The 25,909-nt window shown below is 41.0% G+C and overlaps 1 protein-coding gene across 4 annotated transcripts in view; it reads right to left on the bottom strand.

Annotated features, from left to right (window-relative positions):
• FRMD3 (FERM domain containing 3) overlaps window positions 1-25,909 on the bottom strand; it is a 380,805-nt gene that overhangs the window by 303,124 nt on the left and 51,772 nt on the right. The window contains exons 1-2 of one of the 4 annotated variants that reach the window (XM_082401187.1): window positions 15,807-15,949; window positions 15,313-15,548 (exon numbers count right to left, since the gene is read on the bottom strand). The exons of 1 other annotated variant lie outside the window; for it this stretch is intronic. In XM_082401187.1, coding sequence (XP_082257313.1) covers window positions 15,313-15,459 — 147 coding nt within the window. In that variant the 5' untranslated portion in view covers window positions 15,460-15,548; window positions 15,807-15,949. Of the gene's footprint in view, window positions 1-15,312; window positions 15,635-15,806; window positions 15,950-25,909 lie in introns of those variants that run through there. 2 more of the 4 variants (XM_082401186.1, XM_082401189.1) reach the window with 2 other exon arrangements.

Genomic DNA, 25,909 nt, shown 5'->3' with positions numbered 1-25,909 from the left:
GTGCTACTCCACACCCTGACTCTCCTTCAAGAGTTAACCACCATTAAGAGGCTAACACTGCACTGTTCAGTATGACAGCCTCTAGCATATGTAACTATTTAAATTTAGATTTTAATGAACTAAATTAAATAACACTGACAATTCAGTCCCTCAGTGACACCAGTCACATTTTACGTGCTCAATCGCCACGTGAGGCCAGTAGCTACCAAATTGGACAGCACAGATAAAGAACAGTTTCATCATCACAAAGGTTCTACTGGGCAGTGCTGATCTAAAGTGCAGAAGGAGGCCTTTTTCGATTCCTCTCACTTCTGTTCAACACTTATTTCCAGAAACCCCCAAACTACTTCCATCAGGCCCTCTCTGGTTGGACTGAGGACCACCCTAACAGGTTAAAGGGATGAGTTGCTTTGGAAAAGTCTGTCAATTTCCTGATCTGTCATTAAGGAAGACTCGCTTCATCACTGGGCTCACTGAAGGTCACAGGTCATGGAACCATCGCCACCCCAACAGCACATAAAAGTCTAAAACCTCAACTAAGAACTTGAAAACTCCAGCGTTCCTCAGGGCGGTGCCTGAGATAAAACATGCGACACGTCTTACCTTTCACTCTGGAAGTGTAGCCAAGCTGACCCTGCAAAACAATGGCGATTGTCATTGAACCACACAAACCATGCCTCAGTGGGGTTGTCCTGATTATTCCCTAGTAAACAGTAGCCAATACTGTTTTCTAGACTCCAGCTGCCCACTGCACTGTCTGCATAGTCTGAGCAGATAATTGCCAACTCCCCACTGCAAGTGATGGACCTCTCTGTTAACATATAAAATCAATGCATTTCTTAGTTCCTCACAAACACCATGTCTTTGCCTATGCACAGCCTTCTGCCAGAGGCCCTTCTTTTCCTAACTGTACCCCTTCTCAACACAGTCCCCCGATTTAGTGGCCAAACAATGCCTACTTTTTCTTTAAAACTCATCTAAGTCTTGGATGCTAAGACATCATCTCCTCCAAAAAAAACTCTTCGCTGTCCTTCCCAGGCTGGATTAGGATCCCCAGTGGCTGCTCAAGAATTTCTATATAGGAGACACTTTGAGGGTGAAAAGCACGTAGAAAGCAGGGAATGGGGTGTGTGACTTCTCTTGAAATCACATTTTATAGCAAGGTACAATTTTTGCTGAGATATTTGCAAGACAAAGAGCAAAGTTCTTAAAGATGCTCTTATTCACATTTAAATGGGAGTAAGAAAATATCAGTGAACCATTTCAAAGAATATCCTTTGGAGGAGTAGTGGCTTTGGAAGAGAGTGATTAGAGATTAAAGGAGGGTTACACCTTCCCCCAGTTGATACCTCGGTTTCTCTACGTGCTCCAATAACACCTTAGTGTTCTTCAAATGTAATAGTATCACCTTGAATCTATGTGTCTGTGTTTTCTACCAGACTGGAAAGGACCATATTCTTACTTATCTTTTTATCTCTGGTACCCAGACTGGTCCTTAAGAGAGATGCTCAGCAAATGTCTGTTGGATGGATGAGTGGAGGAGCGGGTGGCTGGGTTGACAGATGAATGGATGGATCGGTGGATGGGTGGATGGAAAGGATGGGAGGGGACAATTGTGCCTTCAGACAAAAATCTCCTAAAGGTAAAGATCTTGAATCTCAAATCTCAAAATCTGTGCCCCCCCCTCCATTTCCAATAACATCAAGAAAATGTTTCATATTTAACAACTGCTGAGTACATGGATGGGAAAAAAGACTGGCATTTCCCACCCAGTGAGTGTAGTAAAGAAAGGCTGGGGGAAAGAAACAAAGAAATCTTTAACAATAAATACTGGATTAGAGCATTAAAAACCTCCCTTTCTTTAATGCAGGGACAATTTGGAGATAAACCTAAACCACCTTCCTGTCTGTGGCATATGATTAAAATCTGCTTTGTTCTTCTAATTTGCTATTCTCAAATTACCACACTGCTGCTGGCGCTGCAAACTCAGACTTCACGGCTGCCCTTGAATTACTGTACAACTTTTCCTCCTTGTTTTCTTTTAATCAGCACTGAACCAAGAAGGTGCCATCTACACCTGGTGGAGAAACTATGTCTCCAAATGTGGAGACAAAATGTGTCATTCAAGGTGCCCTGCCCCCCACCGCCATGATCCTTCAGCAGAAATACATCTCCCTTGAGGTTTGGGAACACAAGAGGTGAAGTTACCCTTGACAAGGCTCCAGGTGGTATGAAGTGTTTTTTCCACCCTTGACTCCAGAGATTTTATTACTCTTCTACCTAAGCCTTCAAAACAAAGAGAGCCTGACCAGGATGTAACCAGTGCCTAACCAAAAAACTTTACTTTCATATTTTTCTAGCAGTCTTCTAAATACCATGGCCTGGGATTGCTAAGAATTTGACTTCCTGAGTCAATCTCAAAACTACAAGGTAAATTACCACAGAGGATAGATAGACAATTCTATGACATCATCCTTCCTCTTTTTTTCCTTTGTAATTTTTTGAAAGTTACTTTGAAATTTCAAAATACAAGCAACGTATTGCTTGGTACCATGCCAAACATGTAAAGGGAAAGGGAAGGTATCTTTCAATTATCTAGCAATGTTAGATGCCAATTCATAATTACCTGATCAATTGATGTCAATTTTCATTTGGAAGTACATTGAGCCATATATTGACTAAAGAAAGTAGAGAAGAACTAAAATTGTGTCCTTAGATGACAGTTCTAAGACATCAACATGCTTTCTTTACCCAGAAATGTGGTCAGTGTGAGGTTTTTTCCTTGTGCTATTAACAGTTGTCAGTGGAAAAGAATTACATCATTTAGACTGCCAAGAAAGATTCAAAAACAAAAGAAGGGTAGTATTTAGTATTTAGTAGGAGCAAATCGATAATCCAAGACACCATACCCCACCCTAATTTTGCTAAATAGGCAACTTCAGGCAAATCACACCTCTGGATCTCAATTTAATCAACTAGCTAATACACTTTATGAGCATACTACTCAAGGATATCAAGAGGCATATGAGCAGAAAGAAAGGATGCTGCTAAACAAAGAACCAATAAATTCCCACCATCATAACACTGTAGATGACACCTACATATGGATGAAGATCACAGAGACTAGCATTATTTTCAGAACAATGGGCAGTCATACGCGTATAGACCAGCCCAAAAAATAACATCGGTTAGTAACATCAAGGAAGAATTATTAGCCAACTTACTGAGTAGGCTTTTGTCCTCTCTTCTATTAATAAAGCTAATTAGTTACTGATTTATTTTAAGATGGCTTAATTTTATTACCAATTCATTAGTAAATGATATTGCACTTGAATTTTCACAGTTTGCACATGAAGACCCTGATTCAGTCAATCCTTTCCAGACTAACATTCACCATCAAGGCCTAGTGCCTTAAAGCAACAAATTATGCTTCTGAGATGAGAGGTAATAAACCAAACTGTAATCTGTTAATATGCTAATTGCTTCCCCTGCTACAGAATAATCATATTTCAAACCTTAGCATAGGGGCTTCCCTGGTGGCGCAGTGGTTGAGAGTCTGCCTGCCAATGCAGGGGACACGGGTTCGAGCCCTGGCCTGGGAAGATCCCACATGCCGCAGAGCAGCTAGGCCCGTGAGCCACAATTACTGAGCCTGCGCGTCTGGAGCGTGTGCTCCGCAACAAGAGAGGCCGCAACAGTGAGAGGCCCGCGCACCGCGATGAAGAGTGGCCCCCGCTCGCCGCAACGAGAGAAAGCCCTTGCACAGAAACGAAGACCCAACACAGCTAAAAATAAATAAATGAATAAAGAAGCTTTCATTAAAAAAAAAAAAAAACCTTAGCATAATAATAGATATATTCAGACAAAGCTCTGTTGTACATCTAAGATCCAGGTCATTATGTTACTAATATTAAATTATTTCTTTGAAGGATTTTACAGAACTTGAATTTATTTTAATCAACATTCACAATAATCTCCTGGAAACTAAATAGAAAACAAAATTTGCCATTGGGGATATCTGAGATGTAAGTAAATATTTTAAAAAGATAAATTATTGCAGCATAACTTGCAAAGTTGCTCCTCATATGACATGTTGACATCAATTTTACACCACGTTGATAGGATTTTAAAATGTATTATCTATTTAATGTTCATGACACTGTTTCAAAGGGTAACTTCCCTAGAGTGAAAATCCTATGCTTTGTAACTCAGAGCCTTATAGCTGGGAGAGGACTTTTTTTCATCGGTTATTCCAAGCTAGAAAATGAGAATTAAGAGAAGGAAAGTGCCTTTCCACTGAGAACTCTGAGTTGGCTGCCTTTTTTTCTTGCAGAAGAAAATGGAGAAGCTCTCGTTCAGGTGGGAATTTCCAGACTAAGGGAAAATGATTAAGTGCTCTTGGAAAGAATTCCAGAGCTCAAACTCCATTGGTTTGATCTACAAGGATTCCCCAAGCAGAAAGACAAAAAAGGAAGACCCATCATAATAGTTTCATTCATACCACATGGTTTCTACCACCACTTGCATGAATACTAAGGACTCTCCTATCTGTGTCTCCATGCCAGACCTCTCTGCTCACTTTCATTCCTTATTTCCAACTGGCTACCAGTAATTCTCCACTCAGATTCCCTACAGGCACCACGAAGTCAACATGCCCAGGCTCATCATCTTCTCCCCTAACCTGCTTCTCCTTTATTCTGTCTTCTCAGGGTCAGTTTCATGGGTGTGGGATCCATGCTGAGAAGGATCCCACACTTGGTTTAATGGTCTGTTCTTGTGATCTTGAAATTCTTAATAATTTTTAACAGGGAGCCCCATATTTTCATTTTCCAGTGGGTCCCCAAAATTTGTGGCCAGTACTGGATTGGTATCACCATGACCCCTGTCACTGAAACCAACCACCTGGGACTCATCCCAGATTCTCTCTTCCTTCATTTCTATGTCCACTCATGCTGTTTCATGGCCATGGCTTTACACCAAGCAAGGGCTCACTGTGTTTGGAATGCCTTTTTCCCTCCGTCAAAGAATTGACTTCCACTTGTCCTTTAATTATTAATCAAGATTCATCTACACCAGAGGTACTGATTGATGTCTCAGTCTGACACAGATGCCTCCTCTTGGTCCTCCACCCACATATATCTGTCATTTTGTCCTTGAATCATGATCGTGTTTCTCTGCCTCCAAATGACTATCAGCCTCTTGATGTCTGATTTTATTTTCTTTTTATCTCTAGTTCCCAGCTCTGTGCTTGGCATGTAGAAGATATTTTTTAAATGTTTACTGAATAAGATTGATGTTATTTCAAAAAACTTTACTAATTCACTTTTGAAAAACACAATTGCTTGATCTATACAAATGTTCTTTCCCTTTGGAATTAACTTCATGTTTTTCCAAAGTGATCCTCTCACTTCCCTCATGCACCTTCAGGGAAAGTCACCAGACAAACAGCTCCAGAGCTTATGTTACACCTCAAATGTATTTTTCACTGTCCTCTGGGGTCACTGTCCCCCGAGGTCACTTCTGAAAGTGAGAACAGCTGGGTCCCCTAAGCCTCTGGGAATTTCCAGGCACTGCTGGCTTATACACAATGATTTGTTTCTGCCAAGAAGTTGCCAGAGTTCCTCCACAATGCCACCAGGGTCCAGGATACAGGAAAGCAAGAGTGGGAAGTGTGGCCCAGAGGGACAAGAACTCTCTCATTAATCCTGGGCCCCCATGCGCTCTCACGGATGTCCAACCCTTCATCAGATTGGCCATCACAGGAAATCCTGTTTGGAAAACAATCTCTTGATTTGGCTGGGGCGGGGAGTCAAAAGAAATCGTTTCATCCGCAGCATCAATATCTAATCAGCACTTCAGTCTATCAGTGATAGATACACCTGGATGGATTTCTTTATTCATTCACTCACTCATTCACTGAACCTCTACTGAGGGAAATGTGCCAGGTGAGGTGTTATCAAGGGAGACAAAGGCCAAAAAGCCCCACACTCAAGGAAATTAAGAATGTTATTATGAAACAGATAAATTTCACTAACGCCTTGCTATTCCAAGTGTGGTTCACAGAACAGCAGCAGCAGCATTATCTGGAAGCCTATTAGAAATGCAGAATTTCAGGGCAGTCCTCAGGACCTTCTGAATCAGAATGTGCATTTTAACAACAGAACAGAAGATACTAGATTCTCCGTGGGACAAATTCCGATATTTCTCTTCCTGCCATGTTTTGCTTTTTAACATCTTTATTGCAGTATAATTGCTTTACAATGGTGTGTTAGTTTCTGCTTTATAACAAAGTGAATCAGCTATACATATACATATATCCCCATATCTCCTCCGTCTTGCGTCTCCCTCCCACCCTCCCTATCCCACGTTTTTAAGAGTTCCCAAAATGCCTACTCAGAAAAAGAAGTAACAACTTAAGAATTCAGTGACTGATGGGCCTGATTCAAGTAGTTTACATGTTAATGCACTGTTGCTGTACATTTTCCATAATCAAAAGAGGGGTCTCAAAGTAAGACAAGGCTTTATCTAATTATTCGAGTTGAAAAAAATTGAGATTCAGCTGGAGAGCAAGTGCAATTGGGAAATGCTTAGGACAGCAGAGTGTGCCCTTGACCTTCTACTCTTAATATTGCAATGCACACACACACACATACGCACACACATGCATGCACACATGCACACACACAGGTATATCGTTAATACTAAGAATTCCAAATATACATATACACATTTTCCATGTACAACTGGGTTTTTTATTTAGTTGACATCATTTCAAGTACTTGTAACTTGCAATCTTGGAGGCCCAAGATGCATGGGAGTTCTATTTTGTTTTACTTAGGGTTTTTAAAAAATTTTTCAGGAAGTTCAGTAAATTGATAGTCACCAAAACTAGCAATTAGTGAGCTTTTTGGCCTGAAAACTCCCTTACACTATTGATGATCTATAGAACTTTTGTTTATTTGGGTTGTATATCTCAATATTTGCTGATAATTTTTAAAATATTCAGTCACTGATTCATTTAAAAAAAATAATAAACCCATTGCACATTAACATAAATAGCATACTTTTATGAAAAATAACTTTATCTTACAAAATAAAGACCAATTTAGTGAGAAAAGTAGTGCTTTTTACATTTTTGTAAATATCTTTACTGTCTGGCTTAACAGAAGACAGCTGGATTCTCACATCTGCTTCCATAGTCAATGTGTTGCAATATCACATATCATGCAGCCTCTGGAAAACTCTGCTGTATACTTATGAGAGAATGAGAGTGGAAAAGGCAAATCAACATCTCAACAAGGGTGACAAATACAAAAATAGTTTTTTCAACAAATGGTGCTGGGACAACTGGATATCCACATGCAAAAAACCAAGTTCAACCCCTACCTCACACCATATACAAAAATTAATTCAAAATGGATCAGATGGGGACTATTTTTTTAAAATATTTATTTATTTATTTGGCTGTGCTGGGTCTTAGTTGCAGCAGGCGGGATCTTCATTGCAAAATGCAGGATCTTCAGTAGCAGCATGCAGGATCTTTAGTTGCGGCATGTGGGATCTTTTTTTTTTTTTAGTTGCGGCATGCGAACTCTTAGTTGCGCATGTGGGATCTAGTTCCCTGACCAGGGATGGAACCTGGGGCCCCTGCATTGGGAGTGCACAGTCTTAGCCACTGGACCACCAGGGAAGTCCCAGATGGGGACAATTAGTGGGTACAGTTTTATTTGGGGGATGATGAAAATGTTCTGGAATTAGTGGTGATCGTTGTACAACTTTGTGAATATACTAAATCTACTGAATTTTACAGTTTAAAATGGTGAAATTTTATGGTATATGATCACATATCAATAAAATAATGATTCAAAGACCTAAATGTAAGAGCTAAAACTATAAAACTGTTCGAAGGAAACACAGGTATAAATCTCATGACCTTGGTTTAGGCAATAGTTAGTTAGCTATGACACAAAAATCAGAAACAACAAAAGAAAAAATAGATAAATTGGACTTCATCAAAATTTTTAAAATGTTGACACCATCGGAGTAAAAAGACAACCCTAAGAATGGGGGAAAAAAAACCTTTAAATCATTTATTAAATAAGGGGTCTGTATCCAGAATATATAAAGAATTATTAGAACTCAATAATAAAGAGACAATTCAACTTTTAAATGGGCAAAGGATCCAAACGGACAGTTCTCCAAAGAAGATATACAAATGGCCAATTAGCACATGAAATGATGCTCAACATCATTAGCAACAAGGAAATGCAAATCAAAACCACAATAAGATATCACTTCACATCCACTAAGATAGCTATAATCAAATAGATAATAACAAGTGTTGGCGAGACTGTGGAGAAATTGAAACCCTTATACACTGCTGGTGGAAATGTAAAATGGTGCAGCTGCTTGGGAGAACAGTTTGGCAAACTGTTCAATTCAAAAGATTAAACAGAGTTACTAAACATATGACACAGTAATTTCACTCCCAGGTGTATACTGAAAAGAAATGGCGAATTTTACAGGAATATGCACTGCAACGTTCTTCATAATAGCCAAAAAGTGGAAACAACCCAAATTTTCATCAACGGATAAATTGATAAACTGTGATCTATCCATACAATAGAATATTATTCAGCAATTAAAAGTGAAGAAATACTGATACATGCTACAACATGGATGAACCTTGCAAACATTATGCTAACTGAAAGAAGCCAGACACAAAAGATCATTGTATGATTTCATTTTTATCAAATGGCCACAATAGACAAATCTCTAGAGACAGAAGTTAGATTAGTGGTTACCTAGGGCTAGGAGGTTTAGGGAGTGTGACTACTAAAGAGCATAGGGTTTCTTTTGGGGATGATGAAAATGTTCCAAAAGTGCTTGTGGTAATGGTTGCACAACTCTGTGAAGATCTTAAAATTGTACACTTTAAATGGGTGAATTTTATGGTATGTAAATTATACCTTGATAAAACTCTTTCACCCAGAAGAGGCAAACAACATCTTATTATTATTTTGAAAATAGTTTGAACCTCATAGACCCCCTGCAAGGATCTCAGGGACTCCCGGGGGTCCCCAGAACACACTTTGAGAATCACTGACCCAGACAGACAAAGAATCTAGTATGGTTAACTTCCTAGCAGCCCTCCCCCGCCCCCCTTCAGAGGAGAGCCCTGATTTCTAGGCATTGACCTCTCCCCCATGCAGACCACCACCAGGAAGGAAGCTGATTCCACTCTGAGTCCCAGGGTCAGGTTCTGGTCGCCTTAAGCTAATCAGCACGTTCCCTTCTATTGATTACACTCACTGTGTTCAGGGTGGGCATGCGACCCAGGAGGTCTGATCAGAATGATTGCAGGACTTTTGCTTGGAATGCTGAGTGGGAAGTGGTTTTTCTCTTCTTCTGGAGGGTGTCCAATGAAAATGTGAGAACTGGAACTGCTATAACCATTTCACTATCAGTCTGAGGATAAAGCCTCACAAAAAGGCAGGATAGTCCTTGAATTAGGTCCTTACTTAAATCAGCACTTCTGGATATGTGATCCAGTAAACATCCTTAGTGCTAAAGCCAGTTTGAATTAGAATTTGTTAGTTGAAAGCACCCAGCTGATATACTGTCCAAATGATGTGGCGCTAACAGTACTGCATTCTCCCCACAGTCAATACACTTTGCCTTTGCTTTGAGGACATCAAGAGATAAGATCTTAGCAGGCCATTGAAATAACATTACTTTTTTTGTCAGAATATACTTAATACAAAGAGCTGGCCCATGTAATCTAGGCCTAAACGCGTCAGAGCTAGACCACAGTATTTAACAAACTGTCTCTCCTATTCCTTTTGTGTCTGATCTTCACTGCACTCTGAATGGCATTCTCAATGAGTTTGATAGAGAAAAGTGTTGGATTGTCCTTACTAGCAGAAAAGGTGTGGCTGTCAGCTGCACCTAGCTTGAATTTCACCAGCAGGATCATCATGGGGCCTGACATTTAGCACATATGTATGTTTGCATGTGACCATCCAATTCCTGTTCCAGAAGATAAGAAAATCAGGATGCAGTAAACTACTCTCTCTTTTTTTTTTCAACTGAATTAATTAGAATAGTATTCTACATTTGGGTGATGTTTTAACATTTGCAACATGCTTTTATAGACATCACCTCAACAACCCAATGGAGACTGGCAATTGAGGAATTATTATGCCCATTTCACAGATTAAAAAACAGGAGGCCCAGTGACTCGCTTAAGGTCTTGCACAATCAAAAAGTAATGGAGGGCTTCCCTGGTGGCGCAGTGGTTGGGAGTCTGCCTGCCGGTGCGGGGGACACGGGTTCGGGCCCTGGTCTGGGAGGATCCCGCATGCCGCGGAGCGACTGAGCCCGTGAGCCACAGTTGCTGGGCCTGCGCGTCTGGAGCCTGGGCTCCGCAACAAGAGAGGCCGCGACAGTGGGAGGCCCGTGCACCGCGATGAAGAGTGGCCCCCGCTCGCCGCAGCTAGGGAGAGCCCTCACACAGAAGCGAAGACCCAACACAGCCATAAATAAATAAATTAATTAATTAAAAAAAAAAAAAGTAATGGAGTTTGGTCTTAAAGACATCAGATTCCAAGCCAAAGCCTTCCCACTACTTAGGATTAAATCCAATATACCTTCACATAATAGTAAGACAACCATCAATATTTTTTCAGCTCTTACAATGGACTAGGTACTAAGCGCTCAGCATATATCCCACATTTAATTGTTAACAACAAGCCCATGAGGTTGTGCCATTATTATCCCCATTTTACAGATGAGGAAACTGAGACCTAAAGAGGCAAAGTGACTTGCCCAAATCACCTGGCTAGTTAATGGTAGAGCCAGGGTTCAAACCCAGGCAAGTAGCACTCGGGAACATAAGCTCTCAACCACTTTGCCATACTGCCACTTCAACAAGAGCAGAGGTGCCTGCTCTATACAAGATGGCTTGTAGCTACCCAGAACCCACCTGCTCAGTAAGGACTGAACTGATTTAACAACACCAACTACAAAGGACTATCCGATAATTTTTCTTGTTGTGGAATTTGATCGTACAAAGATTGCCTAAAATAAGCCTGGGCTTACTTAACATCTTATTAAACTTTCCTGACAGTTTTATTGTAACAATAATTGTAACTCAGTTTGACCTATTCTGAAAGACACTACTGCTTGCTTAGCCAACAGCAGTTCCCCAGCCCCCTACTACACACACACAGGCACATGCACACGTACACACACCTCTCCATTGCTTCCGTGATGTCAAAGTCCACCTCCCGTTATAGGGAGTGAAGGGTGCAGATACCAAATGTACACGTTTCTAGACTCTTTTGCAGCTAAGTCCTGGGTATAGGATCTAATCCTGGCCAATAGGATCTGAAGGGAAGACTGATGGGGGCCTCCAGGAATGGTGTTCCCCCATGATAAAAAGAAATGCAGGAAGAAACACCACCTCTTATACGGTGGATGTGTTAGTACTTGACTGACATTCAGAACTACTACAGCCACCTTATAACCAGGACTATAAATGACAAAGGTGACGTGTTGAGGTGGCAGAGTGGAAAGATGGAAAGTACCTAGGTCCACGCAGAGCTGCTGAACAACTCTGAAGCTACCCTACCTCTGGACTTCTCATTAGGTAAGATAATAAGCCTCCTTATTATTTAAGCCACTTCAACTTGGCTACTGTCTTATTTGCAGCCTAAAGCATCCTAATTCTCAAGTCTCAGGAGGCAGCTGCAGAGAAGAAAGGGCTCTGGATTCTGAGTCAAATGACATGGCTTCTAATCTACTTACTTGCCAGGTGACTCAAGTTGCCTAACATCTCTGAACCTCATTTTCTACACCTATAAAATTAAGATAACACTCAAGAACACAATAATATCAATAAAACGGAGATAACAGGATAGGAATGAAAATCACATGAGATAATGTGTATACAACCACTCTGTCAACAGCAATGTTTTACTCAAAGGTAATTGGTCTAGGTAATAGTTAAACTACAGACTTTTTAAACTGGAGCCATCCATTCTAACCCAACTCCCTTATTTTACAAAACAAGAAACATTGATTCCAAATGTCAAATGACTCACTCAGTGTCACACGACTGGTTGGTAACATAACTAAATCATGTATCTCCTGATTCCCAGTCCAGTGCTGTCATGCTACCCTCATGCTGACAGGTAATGAGCTACATTAAATACTGGGCCGGTAGCATTCATTCATTCAACAAGTGTTTACTGAACACAACTATATGCCAGGTTCTGCTCTAGGTACTGAGGACTCCTTGAACAACCACCACAACAAAAGTTCCTAACCTCATGAATTTAACAGCCCAGACAGAAATTATTCAATCTACATCTATAAATAATTACTAAGTGCCTACTGTGTACTAGGCACAGTGCCAGGATTTCTATTCAAATACAAATACAAATTTCCAGGTAATTCCAATAATAGCAACCATGTTTACCAGGATTTGCTAACAAAGAAATAATGTAAAAAGTCTATATTTTACTCAATAAAAATCAGTATTAAAAATGGCAAGCTCATTAGAAGGAGCTGTGAATACACTGCCAGCGTCTGAAAACGTGGATGGAATGGGGAAGATGGCTAGGACTCCGTTCTACTTGAAACAGCAAGACTGAATGAAAGAGATGAGAGCTAAGCCATGTCCTTCCACAGTCTCCAGACTTCAAGGGTTGGCTCAGTTGGAAAAGCCCAATAGGGAATATTTAGCAACTCCTTCCCCTCCCCAGGCCTCTGTCTGGTGCCCTAGACTCTCCTTTTGCTCCCTATCTGGTTGGAATTCCTCTTCCACTCTACCTAAACGTTCACATGCAAATGACATAATGGGACAGCATCCTAGATCCTATGAAGAGCCACAGCAAGTGACTCTTGGCATCTCCTACTGTAACTGGCTATCAGGCTGCTGACACTGAGCCATTACATTGTTTGTTTGAAAGGGTTTTTTTGGTCAATAACCACCCAAATTATATAGTTTGGAAAAGAATATTTAAAAGCTATTGTTTTGCAAAAAAAAAAAATACATAACTCACATTTTGTGTGGGTTATAGGGGGAAGATCTGTGTAACAATCTACACTGTCTTTTAACTTTGTGATTCCCTAAAATGGAGGAAAAAGGCAAGCAAGAAAGGAAAGACAGGTGGATTCCCCAGGGCATGTACTGGTGACTCCAAAAGCTTCTTTTTAAAAAAAAATCATTTTGTCCTCACCCTAAACAAATGGAAATTTTTTTGTGACCTTATGCTCAGAAGTGTAACATCAATTCCCAGGTTGAAATATTCTAGGAAGGTATAAGTTCCAAAATTATCAAAATAAAATCTTTTAATTCATTTTCATTGGTTAAATGATAATCACCATTTGGGGGCAGATGTGCCTCCAAATAAAACACTTGATTTTCTTAAGCAATGCCAAAATCAACATTTTGGAACATAGCATTTTAATCTCTTTGGCATCAGTTGGGCCATACAAACTCTAACATTCCAAATTGCTATTAGACTGGCTACAATTTATTGTTTCCCAGAACACCAGGCAATGCATACATGTCCTTTGGGGACTATTTATCTATTCTAAGGAAGACTTCCTCCCCCAAAGGGAAAAAAAACAGTGGTGTCAACTCCAAGTGGGAAAGGACAGGGCAGAGAGAGGGCTGAGAGAGCCCAAGAGAACTCAACAGCCCCGCTCTCTGCCACTGGTCCCCTCATTATCTACATATTCAATATGGGTTAAAGTTCTTGTATACCCACTTTAGGACTTAAAGCAAAATGCACAAACTACTCTCTCTGAATCACAAGACAGTACATGCCAAATGTTTCTGTGCAACCCTGTGGCAGCAGAAAAACTGCCTATCCTGCTAATCCTTTTATTATTAAGTTTAGCAGCAATGCTTAGCCCAGAATGAAATTCAAGATCCTCCAGAAAAGTCAGTGGGAGCCTACTTTCCTGGGAGGTCATGGGGCACCACATTCCTGCCTTGAAACTTATCCAGTTGTCAGCTCACAAATTAGTTGTCACAGTCCCTATGTCACAAACTCCCACAAGAAAAGAAAAAAGGGGGAGGGGAAGACCATTCATTCATTCATTCATTCATTCTTGGTTAACACAGCCCAGAGGCAGATTCTTGCCCCTGGGAGAGGCTGCTCCCATTCATCCCTCACCAGAACGGGGGTAGGGTGCCCAGTATTTTTAAAACAGCTCACTCCGTACTGAAGCTTCAAGACTCAGGTATGTGAGAAGAGGAAATCACAGAGATAAATAAGTAAATAGATTTAAAAGTCAGAAGCTAATAGTGCTGAACCCTGACATGACCTTTCCAGGTTGTGTGTCCCAAGTGGGTCTTGGGACAGGACACATACCTGCCTACATATACATGCACTGAAAGCACACACACACACACACACACACACACACCCCGCTGCAGCTCACACTAGATCTACTGCAAGCCCAAAGGCACTTACTACCCGAGGATGAGGTTGCCAGCAAAGCTGCCTTCGCCCAAACAACTGTGGCCTTCTCCAACTTGGACGAGAGCAAATGTCCAACAATATCCCAAAGGGCGCTTTTTCCCGGAACCCAGGTCCTGCAGGGTTCCCTCCCTGCCGGCCTCACAGCCCTTTTCTTTTCTCTGAAACACTCAGATTTCACACGATTCCTTTCGAGGTAGCTCCAGTCCGCGCAGAGCGCGCCCCATCCCTTAAGGCTGGAGCCCGGGGCTGCCTGGCCTCTCCTCACTCCCGGGAAACTTCGCCGCCGCTCCACGCTGAGAAGTAAAGGCCACAGGTAGAGGGGAGGCAGGGAGAGGGAGCAGGTCCCTGGGACTGAGGGCACCTTCGGAGCCCGGGCGCCAGAGAAAGAAATGAGTGAGCCCAGGCTGGTGCATGCCTTCTCCACGTGGAGGAAGGGAGGAAGGAAAAAGTGGGCGACATGCAGGTACCCCTCTCGGCTCTCAGAACTCATATATCCCGACGGGGTAGGGAACAGAGGGGTTAGAGTGCCCCAGGAGGCAGCTGCCCTGCGCCCCCAGCCTAGGCGCAGCGAGACTTGAGCGCAGCGTGTAAGCCAGAGGAAGGGGCCCCGGGAACGCAAAACGCGCGCCTGGTGCCTGCGGGGGACAGTGCCCCCATCCCTGGGTAGGGCTCCCAGTCTCAGGGGGCGGAGGAAGAGAAATGTGGCTTTCTAGCAGGCCCCCGACTGGGTTCCTCGCCCCTGCCGGCGCACGCCCACCCGCAGAGGCCCCCCAGTCCTGCGCCCGGCGTGTAGTCCACTCCCTCGCCCCAGCACCTGGATGTGGCAGGAGATCTCCGAGTCGTCCAGCAGCCGAATGGTGCATTTCATCTCCTGGCTGAGCGATTTGATGCTGGAGCTCCGAAAGTGGATCATTTTCATGGTCCTCCTGCCTCGCGGCACACAGTGGCAGGAGGCAAACATGCACCGCGGCCCGTGGAAGCGAGCGAGAGGCTCCGGGCCGGCGCGGCGCTCGCCCGCGCGGACACACACACACTCGCTCACGCACCGTCCTGAAAACCCGGGCGCGGCTCAGCCCCGGGACAGCAGCGGCGACGGGCGCCTGCGGCCACACACGCCGAGCGGCCGGGGCGCGGCAGGCGGGCCCCTCCCTCTCCTCGCTCCCCTCCCTCCGCTCCCTCGCCTCCGCCTCGCCCGCTCCTTTCCCCGCCTCCGCCCCTCGCGCGCGCTCCTGCGCCTCCCTCCGCCCGGGCTCGCTTGCAGAGGATGCCCCGAGCCCGCGACCCCCGGCTGGCGCGCGACGTACTCACTCCCACTCGCGAGGAGCCGCGTCAGGAGAAGGCGGAGAGAGGGCTAACGCTGGTGGCCGGGGCGCCCCGGCAGTGGCCTGCTCCGCCGCCGCCGCCTCTGCGTCAGGCTGGGCCCGGCAGCCTCCTCCCTCTCCGGCCGCGATCACTCTGGCTCCTGGTCGCGCACGTCCCTGCCCCGGCTCCCCCAGGCGCCCGACAGCGCCCTGCTCTGCTTGGCCCCAGGGACCTGGCGGCGGGCGGGGGCTGGAGGACGATCCTGACCTACACCCGCAAGGAGGATTCCCCCGCGGGAGAGGATTACTGGACCAAGGGCGAACCCCGAGAGTGACATGAGGCCCTTGCTCCGCTACAACGGCAACAAGGCTAACAGTCACAATCCCTGGTACTCATGGGGATTTTTGTAAGCCTTTATTTTATTTAATATTAACTGAGAGTCAATCTCCTTCTCTAAGAAATTCAGAACCTTCCTTAAGCAATTTCTCTTTTTTATCTCCCAACATTTCACTTCCATCTCTGGTAGCAGTACCTTAGACCCGAGCAAGAGGGTCCTTATCCTGCCCTAAGGGGGACCCTTAAGGGACTTCCTTCTGCTCCCGCATTGTCCAAGAATGGAGGTATGCCCGTCCGGTTTTAGGCCAATCTCTGGGTACTGGGAACCCTGGGATTCTGCCTCCAGGATGTTGGGGATAGGCGTCTCCTGCCCCTCTGTCTTTCCCAGGGTGTCTCAAGCCCCTGTGTGGTGTGCCCATAGGCCCAAGGGCGGCTGTGGAGGCAGGTGGACTTTGGATGTGGAGGCCAGGACATCCAGAAGTGGGAAGAGAAGGAGGCTCTCTCACCCTGCTGGCCTTTCCTGGGCTGAACAGGTCGTTATTAAGGAGTATTTGTTAGAGGAAGGGCTCATTGCCCAATTGTCGGCTCTTGCTGCAGCTGCACAGAGCCTCCTCATCCAAAGGTACGCCCTGTACCTGGGGTGGGGAGGGATGGCCCGGTCATTTCACCTAAACTTGATACACTTTGATGGGCCATCAGTGCTCTGGGACACCCCCGTGGGACTGGCTGAGGCTTGCCTGGGGTCTGTACTGCAGTCAATTTCCTCCCTCTGCCTGCTCCTGCTTCCTCCCTGTGTTGATCACTAATAAATACCCAATATGCCAAATTCAGTCTCAGCATTTGCTTCTGGAAACTCCAAATGTCAAGATAGGAGGATAGAGTATATTTTATTTAACAGTTGATAGCTTGATTATTGCTTGTGAATATTTAGATAATAGTATGTGGGCCTCCATGTGTATTCTTGCCCCGGGCTGAGGCATGTTAGGGCAGGACCTGACAGGGAGTTCAGTGTGGAGAGTCTGGGAAGATGTGGATTTCACTCTTGGCCTAGCTACTGGCCGACCCTGAGAATCCTGGGAAAGCCTCTTCATTTCTTTTCTCAGCTTCAAAGGCAAGCACGTCTATGTTTGTTCTGCTCATGTCACAGGTGGCTGAGAAGCTGGGATGAGACAAGGCCAGTGGAGGACAGGTCTGTACTCTATAAAGCTCCATAGACATATGAGATGGCGGTGTTGAGACTGTTCCACTCCAGTATGAAAACTACAGCTGGGGTTGAATCATCTCTCCCAACCCAAAGAGCAGATCTAAGATAGCCTAGAGATCAAAGAAAAGTCACCACGCAAGACAACCCAAGCTTTTCTTTTAAGGCTACATACTTGTCTCTTCTTACTGTAGCAAGCTTTCCGCTCCAAAAGAATCAAGCTCAATACCCCAAAATTGTTATCTCAAATTTCAGGGAATTCAAATCAGGACAGTAGGAAAAAGGACAGAACAGAGGTCACCCAAAGTGGGATTGCAAGCAACAGCATTCTGAGGAAATGAGAAGAATCTGAGATTGGCTACCTGGTCTGGTTTGGAAGGCTGAGATTCAACAAGTATAATGTGGGCTTGGGAAGCCCTTGGAATACATGAAAAACAGCTGGGGAAATTACCACATACGGTCACCTGGAGTGAAGTACCCATTGAAGAGAAGGCTTTGGGAAACTGAGTGGCCATGGTCACGAAATAACATGAAGAGCAAGAGGAATTCAAAGAATGAACTCAAGAGGTGAGCTTAAAACTGGGCCACTTAAAGAAAAGCAGTGACACACTGAGTCCTAAATTCTCAGCTCACAACTTTTTAAAAAAGCTGTATTCTATGACAGAGCTAAAAGAATTTTTTATTAATTGAACCACGAGGCTAAACAGCAAACTCAAAATTTTTTCTACAAGTTGCCAAATTACGAAGTCAATTGAATTATCAGCCTCACCAGATTTCATGTGTGAGAGATAATTATCTTCAGGAAAGATTGGGAATCTGGGAACAGAAATGGGGCCATAAAGGAGGATTTGGTTAATTCCTAGTAACTCAAGCCCCCAAGTCCCTCTTGACAGCAGAAGCAAAGCCTCTTCCCTTATCTAAAAAGGCTGTTCCTGCATTGTTTGAAGACCCTATTCTGACCTCACCTGAGGCAGTTACCCTGGAAAGGGAAGACAATCTCCTTGCCACCTCTTGCCCACCACCTCTGACTACTCTCACTCTTAATACTTGAATCAGATCCAGGCACCCATGGAAAGCCAGTTACAAAGTCAACCCCAGGAAGAGAAAGAATTACAAGGTTTTGCTAATTTAACTTGAACAGTATGTGTGTAAGTAAACCTAAAGTTGTTGATTTGAGTGCACTTTTCAGTGACTCTGGTTTCAATGTACCATCTAAATAAATTGACTGACTTTTGGACTGAGCTAAATGAAAATGAGAAGGAAGAAATCCCCCAATATTTGTACAGGAGAAAAATCCAAAGAATCAAGGAGAAGGAAATACTGAAGTGGACGCTCATATGTAACCAGTTCACCTCTCTTGTAACCATGAGTCCTGAGGGGGCCTCCACCACAGCTTCGGGAGAATCATTGCTGAAGGAAGCACGGCCATCATTGAAAAGTACCACAGTGGTTGTTCTCTGTGACCAGGGGTGCTTTGAAAACCTCTGCAGTTTAAAGGACCTTCCTGATTTAAATGGAGATGATCAGAGCCTGGATTAGCAGAGGACAAATAGTGGTACTTAACCTTCGGTGCCCAGGAGGGCACGGAGACAGTCATGAGCAGTGGGACCCAAATGACTTCAGAGTGATGTGACCCACAGGAATTTGCTGATCACTAGACATCCAACTAAGGTCCTATTTGATCTGTAGAACAGATAAAATTTCTAGGTCTGATAAACAAAAGCCTGACTAAAACTCCCCTCCAAAAATCTCTGAACCTGTCCCTACAGACAACCAGAGATACTTGAGTAAAGGAAAAATGGATCCACCTGAGGAGTGAGAACATTGGCCACAGCAGAGAACTGGCAAGGTCCAGTTCCTAATAAAGAAGTAGCAGTGGGAGAGATGTCTCATGCTCAGTGGTAGTAGCTGCTGCTCCTTACTGAAAAATTCCCAACCCGTGGGTCATAGCACTTTGATGAGCCACAAATGGAAAACAGGTGGCCTGGCCCCAAAAGCTTGATAGTTGTAAATATTGTGCATTGGGTTTTAAAAGATTTTTAAGCATTTTTACAGCCATTAAAATTGATGATTGAAAAAGAAATACTTAGGTATAAATCTAACAAAATATATACACATTCTATATAAAAACTTTGATGAAAGGAATCAAAGAATTAAATAAATGGAGAGATACTCCATGTCTGTGAGTGGGAAGACTCAACATTGTTAAGGTGTCAGTTCTTCTCAACCTGATCTATGCAATGCAATTCAAATCAAATCCCAGAAAGTTATTTTGTAGATATTGACAAATTTATGCTAAAGTTTATTTGGCAAGGCACAAAACCCAAAATAGCCAACACAATACTGAAGATAAACAAAGATGGAGGACTGACACCACCTGACTTTAAAACAGTATAAAGCTACAGTGATCAGGACAGTGTGGTACTGGTAAAAGAATAGACAAATAAATTAATAGAACAGAATAGAGAGCCCAGAAATAGACCCACACAAATAGAGTAAACTGATCTCTGACATAAAAGCAAAGTCAATCCAATGGAAAAATAATAGTTGTTGGTTGTTTTTTTTTTTTTTACTATCCTTTTCATGTGCTGGAACAACCTGATATCCATATGCAAAAAAAATAATCTAGATACTACTCATAAAAATTAACTCAAAATGAGTCATACAGCTAAATGTAAAATGTAAAACTATAAAACTTCTAGAAGATAATGTAGGAGACAATCCAGCTAACTTTGAGTTTGGTGATGACTTTTAGATACAACACCAAAAGCGTGTAAGTTGGACTTGATTAAAATTAAAAACTTCTGCTCTGCAAAAGACACTGTTAAGAGAATGAGAAGATAAACTACAAACTGAAAGAAAATATTTGCAAAACACATATCAGACAAAGGACTTGTATCCAAAATGTACAACAACTCTTAAAACTCAAAATAACAAATAATCCAATTTAAAAATAGGCAAAAGATCTTAACAGACACTTCACTAAAGAAGATATACAGGAGGTAAATAGACATATGAAAAGATTCTCAACATCATACTTCATTAGATAATTGCAACATTAACTATATTGAGATACTACTACATACCTATTAGATAGCTAAAATCCAAAACACTGACAACACCAAATGCTGACAAGGATATGGAGCAGCAGGAACTCCCATTCATTGCTGGTGGGAATGTAAAATGGTACAGCCACTTTGGAATACAAATTGGTAGTTTCTGGCAAAGCTAAACGTAGGCTTACCATACAATCCAGCAATTGTGCTCCTAGGTATCAACCCAAATGAGACAAAAACTATGTCCACAAAAAAACATGCACACAAATGTTTATAGAAGCTTTACTGATAATTGCTAAAAATTGGAAACGTCCAAGATATCCTTCAGTGGGTGAATGGATAAGCTGTAGTACATTCATACAATGGAATACTATTTAGCAATAAAAACAAATTTTAAAAAATGAGCTATCAAGCCACAAAAAGACATGGAGGAACCTCAAATACATATTGCTAAGTGAAAGAAGCCAGTCTGAAAAGGCTACATACTGTATGATTCCAACTATGTGACATTCTGGGAAGGCCAAGATGATAATAATAGGGGAAAGCAGGGGCGGGAGGTGGGGAGATAGGATATATAGGAACTCTTTGTACTTTCTGCATAATTTTTCTGTAAACGTGAAAGTGCTCTTAAAAAATTAAGGGTATTTAGGGACTTTACTGGCGGTCCAGTGGTTAAGACTTCGCCTTCCAATGCAGGGGGTGTGGGTTCGATCCCTGGTCGGGGAGCTAAGATCCCACATGCCTTGCGGCCAATAAAACCAAAACATTAAAAAAAAAAAAAAAGAAGTAATATTGTAACAAATTCAATAAAGACTTTAAAAATGGTCCACTTCAAAAAAAATCTTAAAAAATAAAAATTAAGTGTAGTTAAAAACAGATCAATCTCCACCATGTGAGGACACGGGGAGAAGGCAGCCACCTGCAAGCCAGGAAGAGAGCTCTCATCGGGAACCCAATTGGCCACCACCTAATCTTGGACTTCCCAGCCTCCAGAACTGTGAGAAAATTAATCTCTATTGTTTAAGCCAACAACAACAAAAAATGATCATTGAAAATATTTTGAACACCATTTATATGGCTCCTTCTATTAAATTCTTGCATTTAGTAAATGTTATTTGGGGGCATATAACTCCATACATTATTGACTTACCGCCAGAAAGCACCAAGCAGTGGCAACATTGCCTAGCACCTGCCTATTAGACCATCACAATTCATCTGATGGTTAATTTGGTTTTGGTCAGTGAGATGATTTGCCTTTCAGATGAATGTAAAATATTTAGTTTTCTTGTTAAATTAATTTTCACAATTTTTCACAATTTTTCAATTAACGTAAAAATACATTTGGTTTCTCATCGTTGATATTATTTGCTATGAAATGACTGATTGATTTTCATTAATTCTTTCCATTGTTGCTTCTTGCTTTTCATTTTTTATTTGCTTTTGAAATTTGCAATTAGCCAAATTCAGGTATTGCTGGAATTTCTTTGTATTTCTAAAAACATAAGAAGAAACATAACTTAATGAATTCTATTCATTAAATGTATCTTTGCAATTTCAGGAGATTGATTTTTCAATATACTTCATGCTATATGAGGGTATTAATAATTATATTTTGAGTACTTTTTTCAGAATTTTTGTTATTTAAGTGAAAATTAAAGTCAATTTTTCATTTTATTTACTGCACACTTCATTTCTTTGAATTTTTGATGTTATTAAATTTTTTTGTGGTAAAATACATATAACATAAAATTTACCATCTTAAAGGTACAGTTCAGTGGTACTAAATACTTTCATAATGTTGTGCAAACATCACCACCATCCATCTCCAGAAAACTTTTCATCTTGAAACTCTATACAATTAAACAATACTCCCTATTCCTTTTCCCCCCAACCCCCAGCAACCACCACTCTATGATTTTGACTACTCAATGTACTTCATGTAAGTGGAAAAATACAGTATTTGTCTTTTGTGACTGGCTTATTTCACTCAGCATAATGTCCTCAAGATTCATCCATGTTGTAGCATATTACAGAATTTTCTTCTTTTTTAAGGCTGAATATCATTCCATTGTATGTATACCACAATTTGCTTGTCCATTCATCCACTGATAGACATTTGATTTGCTTCCATGTTTTAGCTGTTGTGAATAGTACTGCTATGAACATAGGTATATAAATACCTCTTTGAGACCCTGTTTTCAATTCTTCTGGGTATATATCCAGAAGTGGAATTGCTGAATCATATGCTAGCTCTATTTTTAATTTTTTGCGGAACCACCATACTGTTTTCCACAGCAGCTGTACCATTTTACATTCCCAGCCCAATGCACAAGGGTTTCAATTTCACCACATTCTCTCCAACACTTGTTGTTTTCTGTTTTTTTTTTTTTGATAGTAGTCATCCTAATGGGTGTGAGCATCGTAGTTTTGATTTACATTCACCTAAAGATTAGTGATGTTGAGCATCTTTTCTTGTGCTTACTGGCCATGTATATATCTTCTTTGGAGAAATGTCTATTCAAGTCCTGTGCCCATTTTTGAACTGGGTTGTTTGTTTTTGTGTTGTTTAGTATTTCTCTATATATTCTGGATATTAATCACTTATCAGATACATGATTTGCAAATATTTTCTCCCATTCTGTATGTTGCCTTCTTATTCTGTTAATAATGTCTTTTGTTGCACAATGTTTTAAAAATTTTATGAAGTCCAATTTGTCTATTTTTTCCTTTGTTACCTGTGGTTTGGTATCATATCCAAGAAATCATTGCCAAATCCAATGTCATTAAACTTTCATCCTATGTTTTCTTCTACTAGTTTTATTGCTTTAAGTCTTATATTTAGGTCCTTGATTCATTCTGAGTTAATTTTTGTATATGGTGTTAGGTAAGGGTCCAACTTAATTCTGTTGCATATGCATACCCAGTTTTCCCAGCATCATGTGTTGAAAATACTGTCCTTTCCCATACTATGGTCTTGGCATCCTTGTCAAAAATCATTTGACCACATATGCAAGAGTTTATTTCTAGGCTCTCTATTCTATTCTGGTGGTCTTTATATCTATTATGCCAGTAATACACTGTTTTGATTATTGTAGTTTTATAGTAAGTTTTGAAATCAGCAAGTGTGGATTCTCCAGTTTTGTTCTCCTTTTTCAAGTTTGCTTTGGCTATTCAGGGTCCCTTGAGAGTCTATATGGATTTTAGGATGGGTTTTTCTATTTCTACAAAAACCATCATTAGAATTCAGATAGGAACTGCATTGAATCTACAGGTCACTTTGGGTGACATTATACTATTTAAGAATAGTAAATCTTCTACTACATGAACATGGGATGTGTTTCCATTTATTTATGTCTTCTTTATTTCAGCATGTTTTGCAGTTTTCATTGTACAACTCTTTTGCCTCCTTGGTTAATTCCTAAGTATTTTATTCTTTTTGATGCTATTGTAAATGGAATTGTTTTTGTAATTTCCATTTCATATTGTTCATTGTGTATAGAAATGTAACTAATTTTTGCATGTTAACCTTGTATCCTGCTACTTTACTGAACTCACTTATTACTTCTAACAGGATTTTGTGGAATCTTTAGGGTTTTCTACTCAAAAGATCATATTATCTAAAAACAGAGGTAAATTTACTTCTTCTTTTCCAATTTGGATGCATTTACTTTTTTTTCTTGCCTAACTGCCCTGGCTAGGACTTCCAGTACAATGTTGAATAGAAGTGGCAAGAGTTGGCATGCTTGCCTTGCTCCTGATATTAGAGGAAATGCTTTTAGTCTTTCACCATTGAGTATGATGTTTGCTGGGTGTTTTCATATATGGCTTTTATTATGTTGAGGTAATTTCCTTCTATGCCTAGTTTGTTGAGTGTTTTTACCATGAAAGTTTGTTGAACTTTGTCAAATGCTCTTTCTGCATCCATTGAGATGATCCTGTGGGTTTTTTCTTTTATTTTGTTAATTTGGTGTATTAGTTTGATCACTTTTCATATGTGGAACCATCCCTGCATTCCAGGAATAAATCCCACTTGGTCATGGTATATAATCCTTTAAATATGCTGCTGAGTTCTGTTTGTTAATATTTTATTGAGGATTTTTGCCAATGTTCATAAGGCATATTGCTTTATAGTTTTCTTTTCATGTAGTGACTTTGGTTTGAGTATCAGGATAATGCTGCCCTCATAAAATGAGTTAGGAAGTGTTCCCTCCTCTTCAACTTTTGGAAAAGTTTGAGAAAGACTGGTATTAGTTCTTTAAATGTTTGGTAGAATTCACCAGAGAAGCCATCAGGCCCAGGCTTTTTGTCAGGCAATTTTGATAACTGATTCAATCTCCTTACTATTTATGGTCTATTCAGATTTTCTAATTTTTTGTGATCTAGCCTTGGTAGATTTTGCATTTCTAGAAACTTGTCCATTTTATCTAGATTATCCAATTTTTTGGCGTACAATTGTCCATAGTACTCCCTTATAATCCTTCTTATTTTTAGAATCAGTAATAATGTCCTAACTTTCATTTTTGATTTTAGTAATTTGAGTCTTCTCTTTTTTTCTTAGTCTGTCTAGCTAAGGGTTTGTCAATTTTGTTGATCTTTGCAAAGAATCAAGTTTCAGTTTCATTGATTTTCTCTATTATTTTCCTATCTTTTATTTCATTTATCTATTTATCTTTGCTCTTTATTATTTTCCTCCTTGTTCTAGCTTTGGGCTTAGCTTCTTCTTCTTTTTCTTGTCCTTTAAGTTATAAAATTAGTTTATTGATTTGGGATCTTTCTCATTTTTTACTATAAGCATTTATAACTGTAAATTTACCCCTTACCACTGCTTCACTGTGTCCCATAAATTTTGATATGTTGTGTTTTCATTTTCATTCATCTCTAAGTATTTTCTAATTTCTCTTGTTATTTTTTCTTTGATCCTCTAGCTAAGACTGTGTTAATTTTCACAATTTTGTGAATTTTTAAAATTCCTTTCTCATTTCCTTTTGTGTAGATGCTATAGCTATTTCCTTTATTGTTACCATGGGGATTACATTTAACACCCTAAAGTTATAAAACTCTAATTTGAATTTATACCAGTTTAACTTCAACAGTATACAAAAATCTCCTCCTTCACAGCTCTATCACCACCCCTTTTAATTACTGACGTCACAGTATATCTGTGTGCATTGTGTGCCCCAAACCATAAACTAATAATTCTTTTCAATGCATTAGTCTCTTAAATTATGTAGAAAACTAAATTTGTAGTTACAAACTAAAGTTACAATGATACTAGATTTTAGACTAATTTGTTTTAATGTATGGATCTCTTTGAGTTCATCTTACTTAAGCTTCTTGGATGTTTGTATTCATATCTTTCATCAAATTTGGGAATTTTTCAGCCATTGCTTCTTCAAATATTCTCTCTGCCCCCTACTCTCTCTCTTCCCCTTCTGGGACTCCCACAATGTATATGTTGGTCTGCCTGATGATGTCCTACCAGTCCCTTAGGCTCTGTTTACTTTTCTTCAATCTTT

This window comes from Balaenoptera borealis, assembly GCF_965194805.1.
Source record: "Balaenoptera borealis genome assembly, chromosome: 8".
Taxonomy (NCBI): Eukaryota; Metazoa; Chordata; class Mammalia; order Artiodactyla; family Balaenopteridae; genus Balaenoptera; species Balaenoptera borealis.
The sequence above is the reverse complement of the archived record's forward strand: the minus strand, read 5'-3'. Positions and strand labels throughout refer to the sequence as shown.